Here is a 12273-nt window from a genome sequence, read left to right on the forward strand (position 1 = left end):
CAGTGTTCAGCTTTCTTATGTTGCTGCTAAACCAAATTGATCCCCTGAAAATTGCCCTTTAATTAAAAGATTAAAAATGGAGCAAGTTCAATTGTCTCCTCAGGCAACAGAAACTGAAGAACATCCTTCAATAAAACTTGGAATTCTGTGGAAAGGGGTTGGCCCTGGAAAGAACAACTGGCAGGCAGAGTTCCCTGAGAAGAGGGATTGATAGTAAAATCATTCTGTAAATTATAGCTCTATGAAAGGGTCTCTCAACAATGCTCTTAACACACTAGAGTTCTTTAAGAGAAGCCATGACTGTTAAAGCGGTGCAATAGTGCTTTCAATGTATAGTGTGAATGTCTCCTGAAGCAAAGAACAAAATGCCAGCCCCCTTCATTCCAACTGACTGGGCTGGAAGTTGGCTCTTCAGCCTTGGGGGCGGGATAGAGTCCTCCACCTCACCTCAGAGCAGCATGATAGCCTATGGGGCAGTGAGCTGGTTGTGTGGCACATGCAGCTATGTCCTCCAATAGAGGACAATAGCTAGAGGGCCAGGAGGAATGGCAGGAGAACTACCACCACTGTCCTTCTCCAGGCATCTGCCACCCAAGGAAGCCACCTCAACCTGTCTAATGGTATGGACATCCTCTGCATTCATGCAATTGCTAGCCATGTGTCTAGCTGGACTCCCAGAAATACTCACTCATAGCCAAGTAGACTGACAGCCTGACTTCACTACACGAGGCCACTTTGTGCGTGTCAAAGGCACTCTGCACATGCTGAGTCAAACTCTTGGCAGCCAGTTCAAAATGAAAAACAAAAATGAATGATGGCATCTCTTTGTTCGAACCAGGAAGCAAATGTCTTTATTTGAAGTGATTTAGGTGTGGTGTAATTGTACAGAAAGAATGAGATTGAATATTTATAGAATGTGGTGTGTGTGTGTGTTTTTTCCTCCTTCTCTCCAAAATCAACAATCCTTCATGGTATACAGTCTTTCCAGACAGGTGAGTCCAGAAAGAGCCAGGTAGGTTGCTGCAGCTAATGGAGAACGCTTGTCTTCCTGGAGAGGGGAGGCGGCAGCGTTGAGGAGAGGTCAGTAGCATTTAAGGGGGGAATTGCAGGAACATACAGGAAACTGCTTTATACTGAGTGAGACTTTTGGTCCATCAAGCTCAGTACTGTCTTCATGGACTGGCAGTGGCTCTCCAGGGGTTCAGGCAAGAGATCTCTCCCAGCCCTACCTAGAGACGCCAGGGATTGAACCTGCGACCTTCTGCATTCACAGCAGATGCTCTAGCCCTGAGCTAAGGCCCTTCCCTCAGAGGGAAGGAGGGTGGTCGAAGGAACTTCATCAGACCTCTGTTTAAGCCATGTAATTATTCTGAAATTAACTTCCATCTATTTAAGCAATGAGCTCAGACGTTTCTCTCCATAAAGGTTAGAAATGCTGTTTTTTGATTGAATATTAAACCACTTACCTGCTATTGCAGCCAGGAAGGAGACCATAAAACAGGCAGAAATGTATAACTTTTTAATGGTTAATTCATAAAGGGAAGGAGCCTGAATTATGCTTCAGCTATGGGAGGGAAGGCGTATCTAGCAGTTAAAGTGACAGGGCTCCTATATGCTGCAACAGGAACAAACCCTTTGTTCTGGGAAATCATTGTTTAGCCCCAGTTTTTGGCTTCGGGAGATGATACTATTGTACTTTTAAAGCACATCCCACCACAACCGCTAAGACTCCTGGAAACTGGAGTTGAGAAGCGTTCTGGGAATTGTAGCTCAGTGAGTTCCCAGAACTCTTGGAGGTGGGAAATGTGTTTTAAATGTGCTTTAGATGTATAGTGAGTGAGTGTGTGTGTGTGTGTGTGTGTGTGTGTGTGTGTGTGTGTGTAGCCTTAAAGTGAATTGTGAGCCTTGTCATTCTTTTTCATTGCACATCTCCCCCTTCAGGGGAAGTAAGGAGGACGCAGGGGGTGCATATTTTCTCTCTACTTCATACCTGTTTGCTGTACACAGACAGCTATTTTGCCTGCTGCGTCTGCTGCAGAATAATGGGGAGGAGAACTCGAGCTCTGTTTGGGCCGTCAATTGTGCAGGAGGCATGGAGGGCGGGGAGGGAGGGTGCCCCCTGCTCCAGAACGTCCTTGCACCTGCCGGCGTCACAGGGCAGGTAGAGTTTCAACAGGGACGGCCGTGCCCAATCACAGCATCTCACTGTGGAATGTTTGCCGCAGGAGCTCTGCCAGAAAGCTCGGCCACACCGGCATTAGGACTGGGGAGCGGGGAGATCTCAGGTAATTGGGAGAGAGCCAGGAGTTTTACTGAGCGGCCAAGAGGAAGGATTCAGGGAAGCCGGGCTTCTAAGTTGCATCTCCACCCCCAGAACTCAGGGGGGGGGCTCCTGTGAGCTCAGGGAAGAGGAAAATGCCTCCAGCCCTGCCCTTTCACCTTTGGACATGAAATTGTATAGCACAGGTGACCGAAACTGAAGCAAAACAGCTTTCACCAGGAACTGGTTGGAGCAGAACTATCTCGAGGACACGGCAAAAGAAGGACCACTGAAGCAAGCAGAGAAAGGGGGGAGCCGATGGCAGTTGTGCCCTCCTCACTGCTGCTGGGGCTGCTGCAACTGATTGTGCAGAAAGGTGATTGATGGGAAGATGGGGCGAGGGGGGCGGGAATGAATGTGGGAGTCAGTCTCTTAAGTTTCCTGCATCTTTAAGAGAAGTAAGATGGAGGACGGTGTAGAAGGGAGTCTTTGAGTAATCAATGACACAGGTGAAACAAAGATACAGGGTTTGTGGCAAGTCAAGGGTGAACGCAGGCTCTGTACAAACCACGCAATTAAAGTGTGCACACGCGCGCACACACACAAATCCTGGGAACTGTAGTTGTTAAAGATGCTCTGTAAAGGGTAAACTACAGTTCTCAGGATTCTTTAGCTTTAGCTTTTTGATTTGTAGGCAGAGGACTCCTCCCCCATTACCATCTTTGATATGTAAAAGAAAATGAGACCACTAAAGGTAAAGGTAAAGGTACCCCTGCCCGTACGGGCCAGTCTTGACAGACTCTGGGGTTGTGCGCCCATCTCACTTAAGAGGCCAGGGGCCAGCGCTGTCCGGAGACACTTCCGGGTCACGTGGCCAGCGTGACATCGCTGCTCTGGCCAGAGCCAGAGCCAGAGCCAGAGCCGCACACGGATACGCCGTTTACCTTCCCGCTGGTAAGCGGTCCCTATTTATCTACTTGCACCCGGAGGTGCTTTCGAACTGCTAGGTTGGCAGGCGCTGGGACCGAGCAGCGGGAGCGCACCCCGCCGCAGGGATTCGAACCACTAGAGAGTCATATATTCAGCCTTCTCCTTTATGGGGAGCTGGTTCAGTTAGAGACACTCTGCACACTCTCAGATGCACTCTGAAAACAAAGGGTGAAGAGATGTGGACAGTATGTGGGGTTAAGGAGATTTTGACATGCATTCACTGTATTCTAAAACATTTGTTTTCAGGACAGAGAATCTGTTTTCAAAAGCCATTTCGAGGCACTTAGGATCTATGTCTGTCTTCTTCACTCCAAAATGTGATGAGACCTTGGGTGCATTCACACCTGGGGAATATTGCATTAGTTTTCCTTTTTTTATAATGCTAGAGATTCTGTCCTGTTTCCTAATGTTCCTTTCCCACTGAAGTACATGCTGTGTTATGGAACTGTAGCTTTTTGATCAATATACCGGCATGTCTTGCCCAATTGCATTCACACCAGTGGGTGTGTACAACACAACAAGCAATGTTGTCAGGCAGTGCTTCTACTCCCCCACCCCTTCTGCACATGGGTGCTTCTGTTCCCCCATTATTCTCCCACAAAAACAGCAGGGCATCACTGTATGCTGATATATTGCCCCAAATTCCATCACTTTACGTCTGTGATTTTCAGAGTTAAGGAGGCTACAAACAGATATTTTTTCTGCAATCAAATAACCCAGAAATGAGCACTAAACATGTGCTATATTCCATTGTTTTTCTGAAAATGGCTTTTACACCATATGAAAGCTCAGATGTGGATATTAACAGTTAAGAAAACATCGGGAAAATGGAACAAACTACTTTGTGAATGCAACCCTTGTTCAAATTCATATCATTTTCAGTCATCTCAGCAATTGGGGGAGGGGTATAATTTCTGCATTGTCTTAGTCTGTTTATATTCATGTCTGTGATAAATTAAAAGAGGAGGATGTGGAATGCACTTCTGTTTTCAGGATTATTTAGCTATTACGGTAATTTCCCTTCCCATTAGCCATGGAAGTGAAGGTCACACAAGCAGGGTTAACCGGTGGTCTCTCATCCAAGCACTGATCCCACACAGTCCAGCTTAGCTTCCGCAAAGTTTCTGTATCCTGTGCCTTTTTCAAGCCATGCCCTTGGCAATAGCAGTCACAGAGGCAGAGCAGAAGCATGTAGTTGGTGTCCTGTCAACTGTGTTGCCTAGCCCCCCCCCACACACACACACCCAATACATCGCAGTGACATTGTTGATGGCCAGTCAGATAAGTGCCACCTCCCTGGCCCTCCAACTTCTACTACCTGGGATGGGCAGGGTCATCGTGACAATTTTCCTCTTATGCACACATCAACTTGTTCCTTTGACAAGCAAGGAAAACACAGCCTCCAAAGTGCAAAACTTGGAGTGTTTCCAGATGAACCTTTTATACCATTACCCAAACAGTTTCATTGCTGTGTTTGCACCATGTCCGCATGACATCACCGTCATTTTTTTTACAATCACCCTGCCCATATCTGACATTTATGGAAGATCTAGAGCATTAGCACAAAAATATTTAGATGTGGGTGTTTGTTAAAAATTGAATCTTTTTAAAATGGAAGCTGGGTGGTATGGTTCATCAAGGAGTAACTAACCCCACACCCAGACACCCATGGCTGCACATCCTCACCCCAGCTTGCTTCTTCTCTCTAAATTTCACCCAAGCTCTTTTTGTTTTGGCTCCTTGAGATAGCCAGACATGCTTTCACTTTCATTCGTACAAATATTGGTCCTGTAGAGCCCTTTGCTCAGGACCACTAAGTAGTCCTGAATGTGAACAAGTTCCCACAGCTTGCTGATTTAATGTTTAACTTTAACTGAAGACCTTCCAGCATTCTGCTATCTCTTAATAATGAACCACTGTAATATTGTTCTGACCTTTAGAACAAAGAGATATCTTCCAGTAATATTTCATATGTGTCATTTTATGGAATGCATAGGCTGGGTTTCTCGATCTTGTAATGCAAATTATGGTGTGCATGTATCCTTGCTAAACTTACCCTCTTTCGTGGCAAACCTGTTGGGAATCTGAGGTGAGATACCCCCACAGTAAAAGTTGTTCCCAGTACCAGTCACCGCACACAATCAAGAGAAAGTTTCAGATAGTTTACTCCTGCAGAAGATAAGGCTCAATAAGGTCTGGCTGTAGATATATACAGATTGTAGGCTTTTGCAGATGTAGATATACAGTATACAGATACAGATACAGTACATACAAGTACTGTACAAAGTTATTCTGTTGCTCTAAATAAGTTCAGCAATTCACTGAACAAGTAACACCGACTAATAGGCAAATACACCTGAGATGACATGCATTAATCACAGATATAGTCAGGGCTATCACAGATATAGTTCAGGTTCGTGGCCATCGCTGCCTCCTGGGAAAGCAAATCCCGTAGTTTAACTATGTGCTGCATGAAGTCAGGAGTATTAATTTTCTAACAAAATTGGGCAGGGTCTTCCTTCTGCTCTTACCTACAAACTTGTTTTTGTGCATTGTCTCTTATTTGAAATATATTTACTCTTTTTTTCCCCAGATGCTTCTGGCTCCGAAGCAGGTATGTAATATATAGGAAACTATTTCTGTACAGGAATTTCACAGGCCAGGGGGAGAGTGAATGGTTAAACAAAAATAAGCACTCTCAGAATTATAGTGGTGATACAAACCTAACAGCCATCCAGTCCAACTTCTGATCCCAGCCTATCACAACCTAGTGTCCTCTAGATGTTGTTAGATTCCAGTTCCCATCAACCTCAGCCAGCCTGGCCAATGGTCAAAGATGATAGAAATCACAGTCCAAAAACATCTGGAGGGCCACAGGTTGTGTGAGGCTGCTGTAGATCCAATTCACCCATGTTGTACTGAATCTAGACCACTACAAATAGACAGCCAGAGCAAACAAGGTGTCCCACAGACATAACTGCATTTTTCCAGAAAGACTGCTTACCGCCAGACTGCTTACTGGTGCAGTCTGGTGCAGCCGAGGCACTTTGTGGCAGCCTTCTGGCTTCGACATGGCCAGGGGAGGACATCACTTCCTCCTCCATCAGCCACACTGAGTGGTGGGGCTCACCCACACTTGCAGCCAATCACAGGCAACCTCGGGGGCATTGGCAGGGAGTGGACCAGAGGGGAAACTTCTTGCCTCTGGTTCACTCCCTGGCCATAAAAGCCAGTTGCACTTAGGCCCCAGCCTCAGTCATGGGCAGCTTCCTCCACCCACCCTTCAGTTGCCATATTTGGGACAAGGGATTAATTTGCCTTCAGACTAATTGGGCCTTTCAGGGAATTAGCCAACCTCATAGCAATTGTCACAACTTGGTGTCAGATATGGCATTGGGTTGGATCTTTAGTCTATTGGATGGGGGGTGCCCTCCCTACTCCAAGGGTTCAGGCTATCCCCTAAAGAAATCCTAGGAATTTTGCTACCGCCAGTGTAATAGTATCAATCTTATCCTCAAGGAGAACCTTGACATGAAAAGAGTCAGCAATTCCAGGTTGTTCTGTTAGTATTGGTTTGATTATATGCTGTCTAACCTGTTTATACAGACGGCTATGTAATAAAACGTGTTTCATACATTCAACATTGCAAGATAATGTGCATAGGATTGTGTTTTTCAGGGGAAACAAAATCATAAGGCTGCAATCCTTTCACACCTAGGAGTAAGTACCAAATGACTCCAGGGGGACTTACTTTTGGATAGGACATATATAAGACCGCACTATAAATTTTAAGTATTTACTTGCCGGGGGGAAATATTCCTCAATACCCAAAAGGAGCAGTCATTGGAAATGTTACTTAGAAATTATTATACAAATAAATTTGCCAAGGCAAATTGAGACGTTTCATTTCACATCTTGCCTTGTAAGAATTCAGTTTTTGTGATCATTACAATCTACCTTTCTTTCTTCTCTCTTTTTTACAGTCTGTGGACAGTCTGTGATATCTCCACGTATTGTGGGAGGGAATCCAGCCCCCGAGGGCGCATGGCCATGGCAAGTCAGCTTTATGGAGAAGAACCAGCCCATATGTGGAGGCTCCCTCATCAACGAGAAGTGGGTGGTGTCTGCAGCTCACTGCTTCACTAAGTGAGTATCCAATACCTGCATGTCATTGGGGAGCCATTATGCAGCTTTGTCCCAGAATCAGCTGTAAGGCCAGGCAGATGGAGGGAGGGAGGTCTTTAAGAGACCAGTTGCAAAAACGATGGAACATTTGAGAACCAAAAACCTGCTGTTCCATGAGGTGAGCCATGGTGTCAGGGCGGGCCCAACAATATTTTTCTGACTGAAGTGAAGAGGAAGATGGTATCCTCTCCAGACTATGTACCCAAGTGACTTAGACAGGCAGCTGAATCTTCCTACAACACAGGCAGTGGGACAGCTTCCTCCACCACACCTAAGGGAAGCAGGTTAGCTTAGGGGTCTGAGGCTTAGGGGTCTACATGCTGCACACAACCGTGTCCACCCAACACCTGACAGACTCAGGAAGAACAGCTCCTGCCATTGCACCTTTTGCCCAAGGTGGCCGCCTCCCTCTGTCCAATGATAGAGCAGTTCTTTCACAGTGTATATCCCACCAAGCCTATGACAAGGACTAGTGGAAAGTAGAGGCATGGGGTGACTTGCCCATAGAGGCAAGTGGCGCAGGGCGCCAGGGCGCCAAGTTCTGGACGGCGCCAGGGAAGGGGTGGAGGCTGGACGCGGAGCCTCCTGGCATCAGGTCGCTGCCCTCACCTACCTCCGCCATGCCATGCTGAAGCAGCGCCGTGCCCGGAGCCTCCACCTGCCGTGCCCACCATGGCATGAGCACCAGGGAAGAGGCGGAGGCTAGGCGCAGTGATTCCTGGTATCAGCTTGCCGCCCTTGCCCGCCTCACTAAAGCAGCACCACGCCCAGAGCCTCTGCCTCTTCCCTGCTGGAGGAGCCGCCCTCCAGCCGCTGCCTGCCTCCTCCAGCCCCACAAAGCTGCTGGTAGCACCGTAAAATGGTTGGCAACTCTGGGAAATGGGGGGGGGCAGAGGGATCTTTGCTCCATGGCACTGGATATACTTAAGACAGCCCTGAGTAGAGGTGAATGTTATGAATAGTGGCATGTTTAAAGATGTGTTGTGTTATAAGGCATGGTCAACCAAGCATAGCCACTCAAAGGAAGCAGTCTTGCTTGCGGACTCAGCAAGACAGGATTTCAGGTTGCACAGAAACCAAAATCCCTGCTTCACTTGCTTTTCACTCTTGTTTTCCCTCTTCCAGGGGTTACGAACAGTATGATGTGCTGCTGGGGGCCTATCAACTCTCAATCCCCCCTTCCAGCCTTGTGGTAACTACTGTGCAACAGGTTATTTCTCACCCGAATTATAACGGCAGTGATGGCTCTCCCGGGGATATCGCTTTAGTGGAGTTGAAGGCCCCACTGGTTTTGAACGACTATATCCTCCCAGTCTGTCTGCCAGACTCTTCTGCACAGTTCTCTATGGACACATCCTGCTGGGTCACAGGCTGGGGGCAGGTTAAAGACGGAGGTGAGGAAAAGAGATAGGGCATGCTCTCATGCAGACCAGCCTTCCCCAACATGGTGCCCTCTAGATGGTTTGGACTACAGTTCCCATCATCCCTAACCAGCATGGCCAATGGACAGGGACAATGGGGGGTTGCAATCTAAGTATCCAGAGAGAACATGGTTGAAGAAATCTGTTTTAAATTTTGAGGGCCAAACTAAATATTATGTTGTTCATGCTTGCTTAGAATGACTACTTTTATTTTGGAGGGAAAGTATGCAACTGGGTTCGTGATCCACATTTGCAGGGAAGCGTTTCCAAATTCAATTACTGCTGAAAAATCAGCCTTTCACAGCTGCTGTATTCCAAGCCAAGTACTGTTTACTTCTAAAAAGCAGTAGAACAGGCTTCCCCAGTGCAGGTTATCAGGGGCGGGGGTTTGCCTGAGTGTTCAAAGTGTGGTGTGTTCTTCCACAATGTGCTCACTGTTAAAAGTATGTGTGAGGCACCCAGAACTCAGTTACATTGGCAAATAAAAAGTGCTTTATATGCGTTATAACACTGTGACACCAGATGGCGCTGTGGGGTCCCGTCTTTCGTCAACGTGATTTCCCTTTATGAAGTTTAGAACACATTTTCCTGAAACTTTTTTTTGGACATGTCTAGATCCAGCCCCAGAGACCCTCTATTCCATTTTCATTCAGCTGTCCAATTTTTGTCTTCTGCAGAGGCCTTGCCACCCCCACAAACACTTCAGGAACTGGAGGTGCCCCTCATTGAGCGAGACACATGCAACTCTCTCTTCAACAGTGCCCCAGCGCCAGACCTGCCTCAGAATCCTGTCCTAGATGATATGATCTGTGCTGGTTACCCCGAAGGTGGGAAGGATGCCTGTCATGTAAGATACTCCCTATCCTACATGTCACAAAACCATTGCCAGTCTTGGGCCTAGTATTATTAGTGAAAACCAACTGTTCAGAAGTGTTGTAAGTTTACTCAGTGGGAAGTTCTATCCCTGACTCTACAGTATTCTGAGAAAAGACAGGGAACTAAATGCACTGTAAAAAGATGTGTGCCTATAGAACCCCAAACCATGTCTTCCTGACCTGGACCTAGTCCATGGATCAGCCATACCCGTCAACTGTCCCAGACACCCCTGATTTACAGAAGCCACCTCAGCTTCTGATGAGCTCCTGGGATGTCCCAGTTTGGCTGCCACAAAAGCACAGCCCCAAAAGATGAATGTTTGGGGGGGGCATGATCTTAGAAGAGTCACTTAACTTATGCAGGACCTCCACTCCAAAAGGCGCATGTCCCAATTTCACTCAGAGGCATGTTGGAGGTTTGGGACCAGCAAGCTTTTTTTAGGGGATCAAGGAGCTAATCTTTCAGTAGCAAACTGTACCGCCACTGGGTGGGGTCAGGGTCAACATGGTGGGGCAGAGCCAAGAGCAAATGACTACTCAACAAAATGCTTTAGAGGTGTATAAAATGATGCCTGATATAAAGAAAAAGGATAGAGAGACAATTCGCCTCCCTGCCTCTCTCATAATACTAGAACCCAGGACCATCAAATTAAGTGGAATGCTGAGGGATGCAGGGTGGATGAAAGGAAATACGACTTCATGCCTTGCATAGTTAAAACTGAAATTCGTTCTCACAAGTTGCAGCAGCAGCCATCATCCTGGGTGGCTTTAAAGGGGGAATTAAACAAATTCCTTAAGGAGAAGGCCATGAGTAGGAATGAGAGTTCAGTTATAGGGGCTTGCAAGCACCTGGCTTGCAAGTGAGACCTGAGCCTTACTCCAACTTATTAACCCAAATCTGGTCTCAGGAGGCTTCCCATAGTCACGTTCTAGCTGCCATCTCCCCCTCTCTCTTTGTCTCCACAGGGTGACTCTGGAGGACCCTTGGTTTGCAGGTGTGATGCAGGTTGGACCCTGGCTGGGGTTGTGAGTTGGGGAGAGGGCTGTGCCGAACCCAAACACCCTGGTGTCTACACCTTAGTGCCTTACTATGCCAACTGGATCTCCGACAACGTACCCACCATAAGCTTTGTGGCATGCAACCATGCTGGATGGCACAGTGCCCCCATTATGACACTCTTCCTTGCACTTCTTGCTCTGGCCCTCCCTTGAGGTGCCATCTCTCTCTTGGCCCGCAACCCAGACGGTACTGCCAACTGGACTCTGTTAAGAAATATCCAAAAGGACTGTGTGAAGTAGGGTAGAGTTTCTGGGAATCTTCTCCCACTTCTGTCAAATTAATTGGGGCACATCTGCATTACCCATTTTTTAAAGAAAAAATAAACTCTTTGATAGTGCTGGTGTTTAATGTCAATCACTCAGTTTTAAAGGGGAAATCCCCGGAGAGAGTTTAAATTACGCAAATCAATTCCGCAGCTGAGGTGGGTGAAAAATGTTGAATTTAATTTCTTTGAATTATGTGGATGTTTTTGATGCAGTCCAGGTTTGCCTGGTACGTTTGTTTACATCATCAATCTACTGCTATATTTACAAATGTTTTGGCTCTTGCACTCTTTGAATACTCACGGACTCTTTTCCTCTCGTCGCTCAGCTGCATACCTGGGATTACCAAAGGCAGTTTTGCAATCCAAACAGTGTCATTTGTCAGCCCCTTTGGAGAATTACCTTCCTCAGGAACTTTATTTTTTTTTTTTTTTTGCACAATTTTTAATGTGTATTCAGCATGTGTAGCAATGCTTTGGTACTATCACATTGGGAAAAAATTAAAGGGGTGATCTAGACTGTCACTGTTTCGCAGAAGGAATCCAATTGAAAATGTAAATTTTCACAGTCAAAGGGGATTAAAGTGCTGTAGTGCAACAAACCCACAAAAAAGACAGGATTTTTGGAGTATGCAAAGCAACAGGAAAATGCACTGGGATAACCACTGATTGACAGGGAGCTATATACAGTAATCTCATTGAAACACGGGGCACTAGCTGCCATATATGAAGTCAGACTATTAAACTATGTACTGTCTGCGGTGACTGGTAGCAGCTGTCCAAAGTTTCAGGCAAGGGACATGCCCAGTCCTGCCTGGAGATGTTGGGGATCAAAGCTGTGACCTTCTGCATGCAAGGCAGATGCTCCTCTGCTGAGCTACGGCCCTTTCCCCATAGCTCAGTGAAAACAAATGAGTGCAAACAATGAATGCTCAATAAACAGTGGACATCGTATAACCTCCAAGCCAATTTTGTGCTAAATAAGCAGCTCACCTGGGAGAGTGTTTCCTGGGCACTGTGTGGTGTCTGTGAAATGCATTTGTCTTAGCTGAGATCACCTCATAGCTTCTGTTCTAAAGATTTGCAGCTTGATAGTCCGATACCAACATTGTCTGGCTAGTTCCATCCCAGCGAAACATGGCACTTCATTATATATGGCTGAATTTCCCCCTTCCTGTGTTCATTTACTCTACAAACAGACAGACCGACACCCAGTTCTA

At 46.6% G+C, this 12273-nt stretch overlaps 1 protein-coding gene across 2 annotated transcripts; it reads left to right on the forward strand.

The window, feature by feature from the left end:
• The first annotated feature begins 2214 nt into the window (after positions 1–2214).
• LOC307201834 (prostasin-like) lies at positions 2215–11128 on the forward strand. 2 transcript variants are annotated; one of them, XM_079951306.1, is made up of 6 exons: positions 2215–2636; positions 5844–5864; positions 7234–7396; positions 8561–8829; positions 9534–9703; positions 10698–11128. In XM_079951306.1, exons 1-6 carry the CDS (start codon positions 2579–2581, stop codon positions 10941–10943), a joined length of 927 nt encoding a protein of 308 aa, XP_079807432.1. In that variant the 5' UTR covers positions 2215–2578; the 3' UTR covers positions 10944–11128. The 2 variants fall into 2 exon arrangements, with proteins under 2 accessions (XP_079807432.1, XP_079807433.1); XM_079951307.1 differs by lacking the exons at positions 2215–2636; positions 5844–5864 and adding an exon at positions 6274–6970.
• The last annotated feature ends 1145 nt before the right edge of the window (positions 11129–12273 follow it).

This window comes from Podarcis cretensis, assembly GCF_951804945.1.
Source record: "Podarcis cretensis genome assembly, chromosome: 13".
Lineage (NCBI taxonomy): Eukaryota > Metazoa > Chordata > Lepidosauria > Squamata > Lacertidae > Podarcis > Podarcis cretensis.